We start from the raw sequence: 18,164 nt of genomic DNA, 5'->3' as shown, positions 1-18,164 counted from the left end.
AATGACGGAACTATCTGTCTTTCAAGCTGAGAATGATTCAGTTATGGGTTATTAGGGTTTTGTTTCATCCTAAATTTTCAGAAGATGAAATAGGGTGTGGATAATTTTCTATTTTTAATTTTCTGGAAATTTAGAGTGTGACACCTATTGTGTACTCTAAAGTCTAAAACACCATAAGTCCATAAACACATGGTCCAAAAAGCTGATATAAGGGTCTACCCCTGATAACATTGTTTTCCATTGGCAAATATTATTTTTCCACTTAAAAAATATTTGTCGCTGCCTTGGATGCAATTTGGGACCTGGCAAATTTTTTTGACGCCTTATTTTTCTTCGCATCAGTGGGGCAAAAAACTTATCCATCTCTCTTAGATAAATTTTGCCACAGAAAAGGTGTTATTATAAGTTTTTCATTTCCAAATTTATCCAATATTCGCCCAATTAATTAAGTGGGAATTTTTATCAAGCATACCCTAAGGGTGTGTTTGTTTAGTGGCAAATGGGGGTGGCAAATAACATTTTCCCACTAGATGCACCATTTGCCAGTGTTTGGCTGCATTTAAGGGTAGTGGCAAACACTATTTGTTATTTGCCGGCAAATGAAATTTTCCCACTAGAAGTGGGAAAATAGAATCCAGCTCCCCCCCTAAACTCTTTTGCCACCCCTTATTTTCCCACTAGGGCAATAAAAATTTGCCACCATCTCTTCTCTCTCTCTTTCACAGCCGCAACACTTCGCTCTCCATCTCTCAAGCCCAGCTCGAACTCAAAAGGTAATTTGTCGCTCTCCTCTCATCTCTCTCTCTCTCTTCATCTGCTCTCCTCTCTCCTCTCTCACTTCTCTCTTCATCTCTCTATCTCTCCTTCATTAAAATTTTCTGTCCTCTCACGTTTTTTTTTTGTTGGTAACTTTCAGAAATTGAAAAAGATTGAAGAAATTGTGTTAGGTACAAATTCGATTGCTTTAGATATGTTGGTTTTTTTTTAGAACTATGTTGGACTGTTGGGCTGTTGTGTGAATCATTGTAGAGTTGTGGTAGTGAATGTCAGCAAATTTTTGATTGAATATACAAGTTCTTTAATTCGACTCTTTAGTTGCCCGACCACTCGGTTGTTTGATCGCCACTTCAAACTTCAAAGTCTATTTGGAAATTAAAACTCCTCACATCAGTTGGTTACTCCTCACTTCAAACTTGAAGTTTGATCGCCACTTCAAACTTCATTTGGTTACTCCTCACATCATTAAATATTTGGTTGGAGATAGTTATTCATCTTTGTAGTCTTTAACGTAACAAGAAAAACAAGTGTATGAACTGAAATTTTTTTGACTTTACCGGTCCGGGAAGAACAAGTGTTTTGGTCGTAAATTTTACTTTCGGTTTGCTCGGCTAGTATCCAACACGACTTGGCATATAAACACCGCTAGGAATCAGGGGTTTTTGTCTTTTTTGGGGAGGGGAGGGGGGAGGTAATACGAGGGGGCAGTAGTACATTATTTTAAATCTTTTTTTTGGAGGGGCGAAGGAATGTGGCATATATTTATTGGGCAGTCACAGATATGGGTCCTCGTAGCATTTCTCTACCAATAGAGAATTCATGAGTTCATGACTTCCTAAGCAAATGTGTATCGGGAAAAAATTTACTTTAGCAATTTGAAATTGAGGCCTGTAAAAACTCAGTTTAGGCAATGTTTAGTAAGAAAATCTTTTTTCAGATTAAGAAAAAAACCACAACTTCCATGGATTGCATTCTTATGAGTATTAGGCACTTGAATTTGGAAAGCAAAGGCTAATCTTGAGTAGTAATGGGATTTAATTCGGATACGAGGACTAAAACTAGTTTTGTCTTTTATAAAAGAGATTCTGAGATAGAGAGACGGTGTTTTAGGACTGATTGGATGATGATTGAGTATGCTTTAGTTGATCATCAAATGGTATGTTTACTTCTTTTTTTATTGTTATTATAATTTTGAGTACCGTTTAGTTATTGTTAGTAGATAAGAATGTTTATGATTCAAAGTTTTTGATGTCGCGTGGAGGGTTTAACTTATAGGGCCTATGTTTATAAATCTTGCAATTAATTATGTTGCTTTAGATATGTTGGTTTTTATTCGATTTTAAGGCTCGATAGTTGAAATTATGAACTTGGGTATTTGTATTTACATCTGTTTTGGTAACTGTTATGAACTGTTTTGGGTATTTGTATTTGTATTCGATTTTATTCCACAATACATCTCCCATTGATGGCCTATCAACACCATAATCCGCCAAACACTTTTCAGCCTCTTCAACAAACTTCTTTAGCGACCCCGAGTTTATACCTTCATATCTGATGAGGGTCCATTACCTTTTCAAGCATGCCTTTCCTATGCCACTGTAATGCATGAAAATTAGATTTTTAGTTCAATTATGCATGAAAATTACCAGATATTAAGAACACAAATGCCTCGAATACTAGATTTGTTTTAGAGGGTTTTATGTGTCATTCACCGCATAAATGCCTCGAATATTATTTGTTTCAAACTAGGTATGGCAAGTGGTGGTGTTAATTCAATGCGTGGTAATTCCCGAGTTACATGGAATGCCAATATGGAAGCGATCTTGATTGAGGTGTTGTTGGAGGAGGCTTCTAGTGGGAGAAGGAACAGTTATATTGCCATTAATGGGTGGACGACAGCGAGCTTGAATCGAATTGCTAATGAAATAAATCGACGACTAAATATGACTCTTGTATCTGACAATGTCCGATCAAAGTTAAAAATAATGAAGAAAGATGGGACACTTGACCAAGCAGGGTTGTGAGGCTTTGGTCTATCTTGGGGTGGTCATGTTTTGAAAATAAAACTTATTTGTGCTAATTTATTTTAGATATTACTATCTTGGGTGCAGTTGATGGTACTGTGTTATGAACTTATGAACTTGTTATGAACTTATGAACTTATGAACTCTGTCTCTTGTGTTTTGGGACTGTGTCCGTTATGAACTCGTTACTTCTATCTCTTTTGAAATTATTTTGAATTTGTTTGTGTGTGCTAGTGGAGGTGCTGAGTGTGCTGAAATTAATATGTCTTTAATTGTTAATAATCATGCCAAATATTTTCATAGATCATATTGTGAAATCTATATAACTTTAAGAACGTTGATATATGATTTTGTATATGTGGATATTGGACACACAATTAATAATTTGTATACCTTATTATTTTTTTATTTTTTGAGGTATTGTAGAATGATGACTGAACGTGAGCGTAGGTTAGTGGCATTTCTAATTATAATTATGGGTGCCCATATGATGATGACATGGTGGTATAGGAGAAGGTATATGGGGAGGTATAGGCCTAGGCGTAGGGCTCCACCAACTCTTACTAGAGCTCCTCGTATGAATTATGATCAAGTGCGGAGAATTATTTTGCGTAGGATGTATACAACCACTGACCGATTCTGCCATGAGCAGTTGAGGATGAGACGGTCAGTGTTTTGTCGATTGTGCAATCGTTTGCGTGGTCATGGCCTAGCCGATAGCAGACATGTTACGGTGGAAGAGCAAGTGGCCCTATTTCTTAACACAGTTGGGCATGATATGCGCAATTGGAATGAAACATTTCAATTCTTCCGTTTGGGAGAAATAGTACACCGCTATTTCCATGTTGTGTTGGCTGCAATCCTTCGTCTATTTAGAGAGTTAGTAACAAATGCTACCGCTGAGAACTCTCCTCGCGAGTGTTCCAACACGCATCATTGGCATTGCTATTTTAAGGTGAGTCAACTTTTGGAAAATTTGTTAGGATCATTTTGATTACAAGGTTTGGTAGTTTAGTCAATATTAATCAAGTTTTTTTATGTTAGGATGTGGTGGGTGCGGTTGATGGTACACACTTTCAAATTAATTTGCCATTGGCGTATCAGGCTAGGTATCATAATAGGAAAGGTCAAGTCACCCAAAATGTGTTGGTAGCTTGCACATTTGACATGAGATTCACATACGTGCTTGCAGGGTGGGAGGGATCTTGCCACAATGGAAGGTTATTAAGGAGTGCAGTGTCTCGTCCAGGGCATAAACTTACTATTCCAAATGGTAAGTACTATCTTGCGGATCTTTGGGTTAAACTTTAGTGCCAGGGTTTCTCACGCCTTACCGGTGTCGCGGTATCATCTTAGAGAGATAGGTGAAGTTCAACCTGAAAATCATAAATAACAATATAACTTTAAGCCATTCGTCCCTGCGAACTGTTGTTGAAAGGACAATCGGTATCTTGAAGAAGCGATTTGCTTATCTAAGGCATCCAAATTTCCACGGCCCCACACACACAAAAAGGTAATCCTTGCATGTTGTGCATTGCACAATTTTTTTGAGAAGAAGATCCTAGCAAGACTTTGAGTGATGAGGAGCTCGATGATGAGGAGGAAGAGGATGACAACACTCTTAATGATCCAAATATGAATATTGATATGCAACCAGCCACTGGGTGGACTAATTTTAGGGATGAGTTGTCAATTGCAATGTGGGAAGATAACGATGTGGAGTAATCGTGGTTAAGATTGTGTAATAAACATTATGATTTTAGTAGGGTGTTTTTGTAATAGACATTATGACTTTATTATGGTGTTCTTGTTTTGTTGGATAATGGTTTAACTACTTATAATATTTTATTGTCTCGGCCTTCTTCTACGGCTTTGTACTTTGATTGATATGTAATATTGTTTATTGGTTATGTTTGTTTGCTATTTGATATGTTTGTTTGCTATGTTCATCGTTGGTTCATTGCTTCAAACTAGGTATGGTAGGTGGTGTGAGTACTCCTTTGAATGGTGTTGACAATAGAAAACGGAAGAGATCATCCCAAATTAGATGGTTTCCCAACATGGAAACCATTTTGGTAGAGGTATTGTTAGAAGAGTTAGCTAATGGGGGCAGGAGGGCTGATAATGGGTGGAGGAAAGAAAGCTTGAAACGTACTGCTGATGAAATCAATTCACGACTTGGCATGAATCTTGTATCTGACAATGTAAGATCAAGGTTGAAAACAATGAAGGCTGCTTGGTTAGTTGCCAAACATGCAGTCGATGCTAGTGGGTTTGGTTTAGCTTTCAACAAAGAGACCAAGAGAATTGATGCGGATGATAATGCATGGGAGAGTTACATAAAGGTAAAAAAATATTCTATATATATTTTCTTTGTAAATTTTTAGGTGTCATATTGATTGATATATTGTGGGATATAGGCTCATCCTGGGGCAAGTAGTCTTAAGTAGAAGATGTTTCCCTTCTATGATGAATGTTGTATTCTTTTTGGGAATGACCATGCAACTGGAGAAGGGGGTAATACTGGGTTCGATGATATGGAAACAGATTCGGGAGGTTAGCTGATTTTGAAGTAAATAGAGTTGATTTTTGTGCATCTAACTTGTTATGAAATTAACTTTATGTTTCTATAACTTGTTTAGATAATATTGAGGAAACCCAAGGAGGTGGGGGTGATGCACCCGAAGTTGCTGAGAGCGAAGCTGATGGTGCTGCTACTTCTCAAACTGAGAGTGCTCAGAATATGACTACACCTACTGCCAAGAAATCTAGGAAGTCTTGGTTCTTTGAGGATATACCGCAACCCCCTTCGTTTAAGGTGTTCCCTGATGCGGTAGTTGAATTAGCCAAGGCCTTGAAACCACCAGAACCTGTACCAGTAGTAGTTGCCCCAAAGCCAATAGAAATGTTGAAGGATGCTTTGCATTCTCTTCCGGATATGAATCCGGAACTTTACCTAAGTTCACTTGACTTGCTGGCAGTTGATTTGCCACTAATGGAGGTATTCTTGGGCCTTGAAGAGGATATCAAGGCTGCTTGGTTGTTTAGGAAGCATCACCAAGCAGGTCTTTGAGCAGAAGATGTTTCTAAGGTTTTATGTTGGCAAGTTGCAACTTTAATAAGTTTTTATTTATGTCCTACATGCATCTATTTGATTTGTAAGGCCAAGTGTGAGTTTAGCTGGATATTTTGTATTGAGGTACAAGTGTTAGATTATTGGATTTAATTCTCCTTACTGTTAGTGGTATGATTATATATGACATCTGTTTTGGCACTTTTTCTTATTTTGCGGCTTTACATTTCTGGACTTTGTTTCTAGTTCTTGTTTTCGACAACTACTTTATTTCACTTCAATTTGGCGTGTCGGTTTAGTAGTTGTCAATTCTTCTTTGGTCTTTGGCGGTGGTGGTGGCCGAAAGAGTGTTGAGTGTTGAGTGTTGAGTGTTGAGTGTTGAGTGTTGAGTGTGCGAGTGCGAGTCTTGAGTGCAGTGTTGAGTGCACCGGTGTCTTTGTGGGTGGCGATGGTGGTGGTGGTGTGCGAGAGCTTTGTGTCTTTGAGTCGCGAGTGTTGAGTCGCGAGAGTGTCTTGGTAATGTTTGTGGTGGTGGTGCGAGTGCGATTGTTGAGACTGCAGAGAGTCTTTGTGTGCAAAGTGTCGCGGTTGTGGCTATGTGCGGTGAGTGCAGAGTCGCGAGTGTTGAGTGTTGAGTGTTGAGTGTGCTGTGTGCAGAGTGTGGTGCTGATGTGTGCGTGTGTGTGTTGCAGTGTGTGTGTGGTGTGTTGCAGGTGGTGCTGCTGTGTACGTGTGTGTTGCAGTGTGTGGTGTGTTGTAGGTGGTGCTGCTGTGTGTGTGTGTGTTGCAGTGTGTGTGTGGTGTGTTCTCGGTTGAACAGAGGGAGCCTTTTCAATTCAGGACAATCCTCTACTTCAACTGTTTGAAGAGAGTCACAAACCATCACGCCCTTCCAAATGCTATTCAGTTTCGGTAGATACCATAAGTTCAATTCCTTCAACCTTGGGAGTGCGACAGTTTCACATGCTTCTTCTTCTTCTACAATTAGTTCCTCCAATTTCGCACAATCCGACACTCTGATCTCTTCCAAGTATTGAAAGTGTTGTAATAACCTAGTTGAAAACAGGTGGTCCAGTTTGACACGGGAAATTTTAACATACTGCCAAGAGTTGTTGTACATGAATAGCTGACTCCAAGTGCTCTTCAATTTTGGTAATCCATACAATTCCAGATTACGTAACCTCGGGAGTACTGGAATGGCACCACTCTCATCTCCATCCGCTACCACTAGCTCCTCCAATTGTGAGCAATTCACAACGCTGATCACTTCAAGGTTAAGAAGCTGTTGAAGCTAATACAGTACAAAGATTTATATATGATTTAAACCTTGGAACTTCTAATGAACCCCTTTACCACCATTCTAAAGTCGCAACCTTGGATGCGAACTTCTAAAAATGAAATTCCAATATTGTTCAGACAAATGATGCAGACCCGCGTGCTCCCACTTTGGATGGAAAAAGTGAACCAATAGCCCAATATCCATCACTACTCTCTAGGCGTCCCTTGGATTCCAGACACAATCCAGACCTCCAAAAGTTGAAGGAAAACATTGGCTGATAGATAGAGCACAAATAAAAGTCATTAATGCAACTTAGAAATAAATACACTTGAACTTAAGTGTGTAGATATATAATTGTTGCTGCCTATGCATGTGGCCTGCATTATTATATATATATAATTGTTTTCTATGGCCATTTTGTATGTTGTAAAATTAATTGTATGTTTTATGGCCATTTTGTATGTCGTAAAAATAATTGTATGTTCTATGGCCATTTTCTAATATGATGACAGGAATGGAAAAACCTGTGTGTTACGTAGTACTCGAGGGAAAGAATCGCGGAGTGTACACAAATTGGGATGATCAGAAGCCCGTGAATGGTCATAGTAACGCAGATTACTATGGATGTAAGTCCATAGAAGAAGTTGAACATAGATTGGTCACTCACCTTCAGCCGTAAGAGGTCTTGAATCCATTATTCAGTAGGTGCACACGACCTCCCCAAGTGCTAGCTCCTCACGTTCCACATGCACCTCACATAGAAGTTCCATATGCACCCATCGAAGAGACCAATTTGACAAATTCACTACCTCCCCAAGTGCTAGCTTCTCACGTTCCGCATGCACCTCACATAGAAGTTCCATATGCACCTCACATAGAAAATATGAGAGGTCATGTAGCTGAGCAACGCGACGATTGGGTCTACATCCGCTACTTGGTCATGATGTTTTTAGTTATTTTAATTGCTGTAATGATCAAATTACTATTCGTCTTGTAGTTGTACTAATCTGATATGTCTGTGGAATCTTCTAATTAAATTTATGTTTATGTGGTTGTAATGACATTTGAACCAAGTTTGTTTTACTAATTACTCTAATGCACTTTCTTAACTTGTCATTGTTTTAAGTATATTAACTAAATTTGTATGCTTATTAATTAGATATGGCAATGCGATGGACAACTGAGATGGACAATGTTCTTATCGGTATATTCCATAACGAGTTACTTCTAGGTCATAAGAATGAGAACGGATTTCTTCCAATATCAAAAGAGCGTGCAAGAGAAACACTCCAAAACACATTTACATTTGGTATCGACTTGACTATTAGTCATGTAACTTCAATGAAAGTGAAGACCTTACAATGGATAGCACGCAATATTGCTAGTGTAACAATGCAACAGGGGTTTGAATGGAGTTATGAAGAACAGAAGATCATAGCTAGCAACGAGATTTGGGATCAAGCCATAGCACGTGATCCGAGTATGAGAAAGTATAGAAATAAAATTTATCCAAGGCACAATGACATTTTATATGTGTTTGGATAACAATGGTTGTTAAAGAGTATTGCACTTTGACTTTATTTTATAGTTGTTTCAAAGACACTATTAGTATTAATGTTGAGTTGTATTGTTTTTAATTATCTTTATTTTGTATTTTATTTTTAGTTTTTTTTTAGACTATTGAGTTTGAAAACAAAAAAATATATATTTCCAAAAAGTTGAAAAATTATTTGCCATAGGAAAAAAAAACTATGTAAACAAACACTAGCAAAACTGGCAAATCCCATATATTCCCACTAGAAATTTTTGCAAATAAACACTGGCAAACTGAAATTTTTCCACTACAAATTAGCCTGGCAAAACTCTAGTGGAAAAATGCTGGCAAATCTAATATTTTTCCACTACAGATTTGCCACTAAACAAACACACCCTTAAATGTTTGGAGTCTTGATTCAGCCAGTGACCCAACTCCCTTGGTCCTTCCCTTGGTCCAATCAGGTGAACTGATCGTAACACGCTAGATGAAAAGCAATAATTACCTCATTAGGGAAAAACACAGATTTGACTGACGGTCACAGTTTATACACTGGTCGCTTTCCGTCAAACACGCCGTTATCCCAACATTAAATAAGAGAGGTTGTTGCGTTGGGAGATGTATGGGGTTGGGGTCCACAAGCAGCGATAACAAACACCATAAGTCACAGCCTCATTTCATAGGTAGAGAGTACTTTACAACTTGGTTTTTGTGGGCTTGCTGCTAATAAGCAACAGGTTACTTGACGTGATGCCTTAACTACTTACCCTCTACGACGTGCCTTTATAAAGCAACTTGGGTAGACAGATGTGAGAGAGCACCCAAGAGAGAGAGAACAGATTAAGATGTTTAGATAAGAAGGGGAGAAATGATCGGTCGTCACGCTATTCGAGGTCAATATATAAAGTAAGTAATTGAGGTGATCTAATTTTTTTGCTTATTTTATTTGGTGTGTGTGTTGTCCCAAGAAATCCACATTTACAAGTTATATATGGTCCCCACTCCCCAGAGAAGGTGCATTATGATGGGGGCTCGTAAGTCGTAACCACTAACAACTTAGGTCAATTATTCTTAGATTTCGAAAAAGCTTTGATGCCAGACTTGTGAATCATTGGAAAAATAATTTCTAGTTGTGGAAATATGAAATTATGAAGTTGGTAATATGTAGTTATGTACTGTGTAAGTAGCTTCATGTAAAAGATTGTGTATCTTGATTATGATTAGAGCTTTGAACGAGTAATGTGTGTTCATACTCGTGCTATCTATACTAGGTACTGCTCTATTATTGCTTGTGATATACAAATTTTCCGTATCTAAGTATGACAATTTTCTAAAGCTTACCGGGTCGGGCACCTTCATATACGTCGCAGGTACCCCTACAATGAACAATCTCAAAATTTCTACCAATGTAGCACTCAATAAAATTGGGCATTTTATGCTTGAGTGTTGACTGAGACACTCTAAAAATATCAAAGTCAATCCAGATTCGGTAAATATGTCAATTTCAGCACAGATAAGACCGATAACCTTTACGCATTTCCCCCAACGAAAATTGGAAGAAGCAGAATTTGGGAGACAACGATAAAATCTACAGTAATGATTTAAGATTTTTTTTTTTTTTTTTTTTTACCGTAGAAATTGGAGAATTGGTAGTATTATAGTCTACAGACCCCCTTGACACAAATAACCCTGGGACCATCAGATATGGTTTCCTTGACACCAACCTTAACAGCTCACACTCAGAAGGACAAAAACATTACTAGTGGCTCTGTAGCAAAATTTGTCTTGACTCATATCTAAGTGCGAATGTTGGAAGCATGGAAGCAAAACACCACTAAAGTATGGGTGTCTATGACGGCCATAACAAAACCCAATCTCAAAAACAACTCAAAAACAAAACACACTTATTTAAGCTCTCACTCTCTCTCTTTTCTCTCTGTAGTCTCTTCGCTAGGTAGCAGAGTCTTTACAACAGTTGTAGCTAAGAAATATAAAAAGCTGAGTGTTTTGCTGTGCTCTTTTTGAGCTTTGAAGGTTAATGGGAAAAGTTGATTTCTTGTCTAAGAAAAGTGGTTTTATGAGCATGGAAACAGAAACAAGTAATGGATTTTGTTCAGATAAGGTAAGTAGTAGTAGTACAGTGCAGAGAAATGTTGATGCTGCTGCTCCTGGTTTTTGTGGTTTGGGCTTGCAGCAGCCTTTTCACAGTAACACAACTACTACTTCCACTGCCTTCAAGTCCCCAGGTAATATAATGTCTGGTTTTTTGTTCTTTCTTTATCTATGTTAACACATTAGCTATGTTTATTTCTTGACTCTTGAGTGTTTCTTTCCGTGTCTATGTTAAAGATGAGATCTTTGTAGAACTTCAGCTAATTAAGTATTGGGTGTGTTTTTTAACAGTGGGAATGGCAGCAGCTGCAACAGCATTTTTGAGGTATCCTTTTACAATGGCACAGTGGCAGGAACTTGAAAGACAAGCTTTGATCTTCAAGTACATGATGGCTTCTATACCTGTTCCACCTGATCTACTCATACCAACTACCAGATATCTCTCAAATACTGCTGCTACTGCTCCTTTTTCTTCTTGTAATTTATCTCAACCCATTTTATTTGGTCCTTTTCCTTTTGGTCTTCAATGTTACTGGTACTTCTCTCAGTTTTTGTTTTCTTTGGTTTTAAGTTCATCAATGTGTGCTTCATCTTTAATGATCTGGTCAGTGGTTTTTTTCTTACCGGCCTGTACTTGTTTCACAGTCCATTTTCAATTAATATTTTTCATGTGGTTTTGTTGTTCTCATTTTTGGAAACTTTTTATGGGGGTTTTGGATTTAATATATACTTATGTTTGACTAATAAATGGGGTTTCTTGTATTGTCATGATTAGATTTGAGTTTGCTCTTTTTTCTTTCTTTTTAACTGTTTTATATGCTTATCAAACAGATTTGTTCTTATTATGGTCAGATCTTTCCATGTGGTTTTTGGATTCACTCTGTGCCTGTGGTTATCTATGTTTTAATAAAATGGCATTTTTTTGTTGTTCTCATTCTGTTCAATTCTCTCCATGGGGTTGTTAGATTCACTATCTGGTTGCATTTCTTTGATATAAATTTGCTTTGGTTTCTTCTGCCTTGATCTGATTTGGGTTTGTTTTGTTTGTTTGGTCTAGTGGCTAGGGGTTCTTGTTACAATCTGAGGTTCTCCAATGGAGATCCTGAACCAGGTAGATGTAGAAGAACAGATGGGAAGAAATGGCGGTGTTCAAGAGATGTTGCGCCTGAACAGAAATACTGCGAGCGACACATGCACCGAAGCCGCCCTCGTTCAAGAAAGCCTGTGGAACTACAAACTGAGATCAACAATAGCAATATCACTAGCTCTATTCCACCTACAAAACTCTCAGCAAAAACCACTTCTCATCAACTTGGATCTCCAAGACCCTATCCTCAGCCTTCAGTGTTTCTTTCAAAACCTGATCTCAAGGGCATTCCTTTTGAAACAATGGCCACAGCTAGACCTTACAAAGATTCCAGGTTACATTAAAGTTTATATTTCTGTTTTCCTGTGTATTAATATTGTGTAGTTTTGGTAATTTTTACATTTGGGCTTTCTTTTTTGTTATTGTTGTTGCAGGTGCATGGACTGGATGCTCAAAGGACAAAATGTTTCTATTCCAAACAAGGATTTGCGGGAGATGATGCAAGCAAAAGGGAATTCGAGTACGAACACCACCTTCTTTCCGCAGCATTATCAGGAGAACAACAACTTGAGCTCATATACAGATTTTAGCTCCAGCTTTGGGGAATTGGAATCCCAGCCTCAAAGCGATCCGTGTTGCTTGTTTCTCAACCCTGAATTAGAATCTTATAGTCCTAATGAGAGACAAATGCCGAGACAGTTCATAGATGCTTGGTCAACTGCAAGAGATAACCCAACAGGGACCAACAAATCCTCTTTTGATGATAGTGGCAAACTCTCACCATCAACTCTTTCGTTGTCAATGTCAGGTGACAATGGAGTTGGGGAGGACACTGATCAGATTCAAATGGGCCTTGGGATTACTGATTCTGAATTTGATAATAGTGGGGGAAGCAAATCTCAGACATTAAGCTGGATGACACCAGTTTCATGGATGACTTCAGCGCCTGGTGGACCATTAGGTGAAGTCTTACAGTCAAGAACAACTGTTTCACAAGTGGGATCCAAATCAGCTCTTCGTAGTAATATCTGCATTAACGATAGCAGGAACTTCAGTAGCGGCGGGGCTCTTAATCTGATGACTGATGATTGGGAAGGGAGCAGGGATACTAGTCCCCAAGCAACAGCACTTTCATCACCTTCTGGTGTCTTGCACAAGACAGTTACTTCACCATCAGACAGCAGCGGTGGCAACAGTCCCACATACAAGGCTGCAGCTAGAACAGAGATTGCTCTTCAATGGATGAACCACAACAAATGAGTATCTTGAGAAAGCCAGGAGGGTCTCTGTAGTGTCTAAGGTCCTCTTAGAGCAATTTTGTGGGTTCTTGTTACTTAGTTTGACACTTCACGGCCTTTCTTCCCCCTCCACTTTTGTGATTCAGAACATATCTACTGAATTGTTCAACTCTAAAAGTGCTCACCTTTGCTACGTAGCAATTCCAACAAGAAGAGATGATGGCGGATCTACTCCTTTAAATAGAAGCACCGAGCTACATTGTGAAAGACAAATTTCCAGGAAGCAAAGTTTTTATATTCATTTGCCTAGGGTCCCCTTTCAAAGTCGTCCATCTTGTATTGAAAGCGCTTGTAGGCTGTAGTTGCATTTTTCTTTTTTATCCTTCTATTGTGGCTTCTATTGTGGTTATGCATCTTTCTAAAGTAGGGGTTAATTGTTCATTTAATCGACTTACACTGGACCATCAGTAAAACTGTAGTGGGAATAACGACGCTCTGTAGGCTGCCAATGCTATGCTGTTTAGATACAGCAATAAACATAATCCGAGCCAACATTGAATCCAAAATTGCTTAGAATGCTGTGTTACACGGATAACATTAAACACTGGCATAATTTGGACAATGTTTTTGGAAAAACTGGTTAATCACCTCCTAGAACGTAAAAGCGGTACTCCGTGACAGAGGCCTAACATCTGATCGAGAACAGTTTCAAAATGTGGACGACCAGGCAATTTCTATTATTCAGTATCTGTTGTATATATACACAAAGAATATAAAGGCTCTCCACAGTTTAACATTCTGCTAATGGCAGTAAAAAAAAAAAAAAAAACCACCAGGAACGTGATACACTTCCATATGAGATGACTAAACCCTTCTTTTTTCTTTTCTTTTTCCCACCTTCTGTACTGTAGGCAACTTCAAGCCGTGCAAAGGAAAAGATAAAACATAAATAAAAAGCATGTTTTGAACTTTAAACAATATCCACAATATTAACATTCGACACCACTGTTGTAGGAGACCAGTCTACATCTTGATTTGCAGGTGGCAAGATACTATGACATGTATGTAAGTAACCTTTAGTACTGCAGCTTAGAATAAAGGTCTCTCAAAGCAGAGTACAAAGGCTCAGCAGCTTTGGGTCTCTCAACAGTCCCAAGAAGAATATCAGTCATGGTGAGATACGGATCACCATAGAAGCATAGGTTTGCATCCATCCGCGACGCAACAATATTACTTTCAAGAGAAACTCCAATAAATGCACCTGTTTAGTACATCATCACATACATCAATTCTTTAGTATGGATGTAAAAGAAAATGTAACTAGTCCACAAAAAACTAAACGGAAGCTATCTCATCTCACCTTTACTGCAGCTGTAAGTATAGCACATGCCTGATCCTCTATCTCCAGCTCTAAGATCTGCTTCTAAAACTCTCCCTACAGGTCCGGCAGCAGCACTGCATCCAGCCCCAAGAGAAAAATGCAAACGACTACAGAATGTTTTCACAGCCTTGATATCGTGAAGCACTATTAAATAGTCTGTAAGTTCACCCCCAATCTGTCAAATCAAAGGGTTATTGTCAAAAATAAATATCAAGCCACCTAAGAAAAGAAACTAACCAATCATTTTTTAAACACTATCATGTTTGCAATATTAGAAACTAAATTAATTAGGTCACAATAACACTAGACTAAAATACTAAACAAGCTTTTTATTTAAGTGTATTAGAGCCATCGACTTCTTTCTTCTTCATTTCTCTAAATAATTTACAGCATTTTCCATTCATGCAGCCAAGGTCACATGATACATACATTCTCCGCGCTGCACATGTAGACGAACCCCCTGAGCTAGTGTTTAATCCGTCCTGTAACTATATGCAAAAATTCTTACAGAATTCCATAACGAGGCTTCACATCCAGTTCAAAATTGAACTACAAGAACCAATATTTGAATAAATAGCTCTCAACTGTATTAATCCAGGATAAAATCCTACCGTAAGGCTTCTTTATTTGGTTTCACTCTCGATTGAGTTTTTTTCTATAAGATAGAATAAAATGGATTCTGCTCCCATTATCTAATTGTGGCGAAATTTATCCTTAAAGTGATGGCTGAATTGCCTGCAAACCAGATTTAATCTTATGTTGTTGGAAAATGGCAGACCATCTTAGTAGATAGGCTGTGACTGACATTTCGTCTACCGTAGAAAAGTGGAAACTAAGATTCCGCATCCTGTATCCTATGAGAACAAAACATATAATCCAGAACATGTGTTTTTTAAGTTTACAAACGGATGCTTTGAATGAATTTTTTGCACTCCAAGTATTCTATCCACTTTGTCCGGTATTATTCTGACTGGAAGCATCACTCTTTTTTCGCTTATCAAATAATTATCAACATAAGGACACACAAGCCTTATAAGCTTATAGCAATACAGTAGAAAATTAAGGAATCTGATATTGTCTTTGGAAGACACCATATCTAAGGAAAATGCTAGAATAACTTGCAATAGAGGAAAGATGTGAGTGTTTGATTCTGTGGAGGGTCTCAATGAAACACATTGCAAAGTTTTTGTCAGCGCAATTTATTTTACTTTATTTAGGTATATAAGTACATTAAGTTGGCCAAATGAATCTTAGCATCTGAAGAAAAAATGATAAATCGAACAGGGTCATCAAGTAAAATTGAAAATAACATAACTACTACCAGCATCATCCACACCAAAACAAGTTTTATAAGGTGCCAATGGATATGTGCAGCATGTATACAACATACCTTTGCGTATATAAAACAATGCACCACAAATGAATTCTACACAAATGATAAAGACAATAAATATTATATGCTTACCTGAGCACCCCAACCCAAACCAACAGATGATATTGCAGATGGTGCAGACCATGACCCATCTGACCTTCGAGCAACTACCAAACCAGTTCCCACTTTATACGTCAGAACCATGCCAACTTTAGCAACTGTTAAAATAGCTAAACCTTTAGCACCTTTTAGAACAGTATACGGTATGGATTTCTCAGGATTCAATCTTGCAACCTGTCCAATTTAAGGAAAATTGAAATCAGAAATCAAATCCATGTAAAATTTGTAGCATGCATATTCAGTTATTCCCTATTCACTTCCTAAACTCAGATATGACTGCAATGTCAATATACACTTTCCCAAAAGACGTCCCAAAATTTCAGGACATATAACTATAACCATAACCAACTTTGAAGTCCAAACAACATGTCAAAACTTGAGTTGGTTACTTAACAAGCTAATCAGAATGGATATCAAGAACAAGACTAACTAAAATGCATGATTGGTGACACAACAAAGTTTCTGTGAGATTTCAGACCATTCGTGAAAGGAATCGAGCACAAAATTTTCAGAACAAATGAAATCAACAAAGAAAAAGAATGGTAATGAGCAGGATTGCACCTGGCAATAATGTTTCAAAGTGTTGGCCGACTTGTATATCTCGTATTCCATGGTTAACCCCACTGGCATATTCAACCAGCCTCTTGTACATGTCCAATCAGTCACATCATGCTTTGCAACCTGGGCAGCATTGCTAATGCAGTTTATCAATATTCCTTGAAGAGGGTCAAGCCTATCATAGCAGGCATCACACACCCTCTGAGGATTCCTCTCTCTGAACTTAACAGGTAACAAACACCGCCCCTTGGTGCATGCTCTGCAGAAAATTCCTCCACAAAACCGACAATGATGTCTGCCACGAGTAAGGGCCGTGAAAGGAGCAGTGCACTGCATGCAGGCCTTAGTGGCACTGTCAGGGATCCAGTCCGGAGGATCAGCTTCCAATACCTCTTTATAAGCATTATATCCGTGAGGCTCGAGAAGTGGAGGAGCACTTGGTATGTAAACAGATGGATGCAATAAACTATCTCCATTCTTCCCAGACATCAGAAACGACACGTTTGAGCTGCTCTCCAGCTTCCCATTAACTTGACCTTTATTCTGGCCAGTCAAAATCGAAAATATCCCACTCAAAACATTTTTTAAGTTCACTGGTGGAGGTGCATTTGACGGCATAGAATCATCAAACCCATCATCTTCGAAATTATATCCCCCCTCCATAAAATCATCCTGTTCATTAGAATATTGATATGTGTATTCTTGTTGTTTCAACACCTTTGAAACAGACGGATACACATTCCCACCTTTAGACACATCCCAAGCATCATCATCACCGTAATCATCATAACTGCACTTGTCAATTTCGTTATGACTGGAAACTGAAGGATACGAAACCCCCTCGGATACCGCCATGCATGTATAATCTCAACACTAAATTACAGATTTTTAAAAAAAAAAAAAATACACGATATTTTCTCCTGCAATATAAAACAAATATTCTAGTCAGAATCTCAAAAAAAAAAAAAAAAAAAAAACTAGTTTGTTTTCCTCCAGTACAATTTGTTTATATTTCAGAACCAACCCACCCATCAATCGGTAATTTATTTCGGTATATTTCAAAAAAAGTTTCAATAATAAGATTTCCAGTTACGAACAAAATTAGTAAAAATTCAATAACCCTAAAAAAATAGTCTGATCGGTTGATTTCAACGAAATTTTTTCTGGAGATGGATTAGATAGAAGTATTTGTTATTAAAAGCAAGGGAGGATTAGAGAACGGACCTGAAAGGGCTTTGGTTAATTCTGAGTCGTCGAGACGTTCGTTGATTGGTTGGAAAGAAAGAGTAGTGGTACAAACGATGAGTGAATCTTAATAACTCGTCTTTCTACTTAACGTGACCGGTGCTGCATCTGCCTAATTTACAGATTTATCCCTTATCTTTTGTCTGGATTACCGAAAATACCATTTTAAAATTTTATCCCTTGTTTTTTGGCTGCCGTGTGGAATAATAATTTGGTAATCAGAATCTTTAAAATGTTTATACCTTTTAAAAAATAACGATTTTAACTGGCATGAAAAGGACCGGACGGGTTATTTTATTTTAATCAGAATCAGAATTTAAAAAAGCAATGCTCCTATATATAACTACACCACATATCTTTTAGT

At 38.0% G+C, this 18,164-nt stretch overlaps 3 protein-coding genes and 1 long non-coding RNA gene across 4 annotated transcripts; 3 read left to right on the top strand and 1 right to left on the bottom strand.

Moving 5' to 3' along the window:
* The first annotated feature begins 3,276 nt into the window (after window positions 1–3,276).
* LOC147512569 (uncharacterized) lies at window positions 3,277–4,112 on the top strand. Its single transcript, XM_086598742.1, has 2 exons — window positions 3,277–3,756; window positions 3,846–4,112. Exons 1-2 carry the CDS (start codon window positions 3,277–3,279, stop codon window positions 4,110–4,112), a joined length of 747 nt encoding a protein of 248 aa, XP_086454868.1.
* A 305-nt stretch (window positions 4,113–4,417) lies between these two features.
* Window positions 4,418–5,575, top strand: LOC147512568 (uncharacterized). Its single transcript, XR_015217234.1, has 3 exons — window positions 4,418–5,146; window positions 5,222–5,357; window positions 5,444–5,575. It is a non-coding gene; the product is annotated as an uncharacterized LOC147512568 (long non-coding RNA).
* A 4,904-nt stretch (window positions 5,576–10,479) lies between these two features.
* Window positions 10,480–13,576, top strand: LOC147512567 (uncharacterized). Its single transcript, XM_086595596.1, has 4 exons — window positions 10,480–10,933; window positions 11,091–11,276; window positions 11,857–12,220; window positions 12,321–13,576. Exons 1-4 carry the CDS (start codon window positions 10,726–10,728, stop codon window positions 13,144–13,146), a joined length of 1,584 nt encoding a protein of 527 aa, XP_086451722.1. The 5' UTR covers window positions 10,480–10,725; the 3' UTR covers window positions 13,147–13,576.
* A 262-nt stretch (window positions 13,577–13,838) lies between these two features.
* Window positions 13,839–17,919, bottom strand: LOC147512566 (RING/FYVE/PHD-type zinc finger family protein). Its single transcript, XM_086595597.1, has 5 exons — window positions 17,780–17,919; window positions 16,559–17,475; window positions 15,971–16,171; window positions 14,485–14,680; window positions 13,839–14,385 (listed from the first exon to the last, which is right to left on the bottom strand). The coding sequence occupies exons 2-5, from the start codon at window positions 17,408–17,410 to the stop codon at window positions 14,201–14,203; spliced, it is 1,434 nt and encodes a 477-aa protein (XP_086451723.1). The 5' UTR covers window positions 17,411–17,475; window positions 17,780–17,919; the 3' UTR covers window positions 13,839–14,200.
* Between the last annotated feature and the right edge of the window lie 245 nt (window positions 17,920–18,164).

This window comes from Coptis chinensis, chromosome 3 (genome assembly GCF_015680905.1).
Source record: "Coptis chinensis isolate HL-2020 chromosome 3, ASM1568090v1, whole genome shotgun sequence".
Lineage (NCBI taxonomy): Eukaryota > Viridiplantae > Streptophyta > Magnoliopsida > Ranunculales > Ranunculaceae > Coptis > Coptis chinensis.
The sequence above is the reverse complement of the archived record's forward strand: the minus strand, read 5'-3'. Positions and strand labels throughout refer to the sequence as shown.

Excerpts from the sequence above, each read along its gene's own strand:
- LOC147512566 (XM_086595597.1), bottom strand. The coding sequence starts at position 17,410 with ATGGCGGTATCCGAGGGGGTTTCGTATCCTTCAGTTTCCAGTCATAAC. Across the intron at positions 16,172-16,558 it reads CTTTGAAACATTATTGCCAG|GTTGCAAGATTGAATCCTGA; the intron begins GTGCAATCCTGC and ends TAAATTGGACAG. Across the intron at positions 14,386-14,484 it reads TACTTACAGCTGCAGTAAAG|GTGCATTTATTGGAGTTTCT; the intron begins GTGAGATGAGAT and ends TGTACTAAACAG.
- LOC147512567 (XM_086595596.1), top strand. The coding sequence starts at position 10,726 with ATGGGAAAAGTTGATTTCTTGTCTAAGAAAAGTGGTTTTATGAGCATG. Across the intron at positions 10,934-11,090 it reads CACTGCCTTCAAGTCCCCAG|TGGGAATGGCAGCAGCTGCA; the intron begins GTAATATAATGT and ends GTTTTTTAACAG. Across the intron at positions 11,277-11,856 it reads TACTGCTCCTTTTTCTTCTT|TGGCTAGGGGTTCTTGTTAC; the intron begins GTAATTTATCTC and ends TGTTTGGTCTAG.
- LOC147512569 (XM_086598742.1), top strand. The coding sequence starts at position 3,277 with ATGGGTGCCCATATGATGATGACATGGTGGTATAGGAGAAGGTATATG. Across the intron at positions 3,757-3,845 it reads ATTGGCATTGCTATTTTAAG|GATGTGGTGGGTGCGGTTGA; the intron begins GTGAGTCAACTT and ends TTTTTATGTTAG.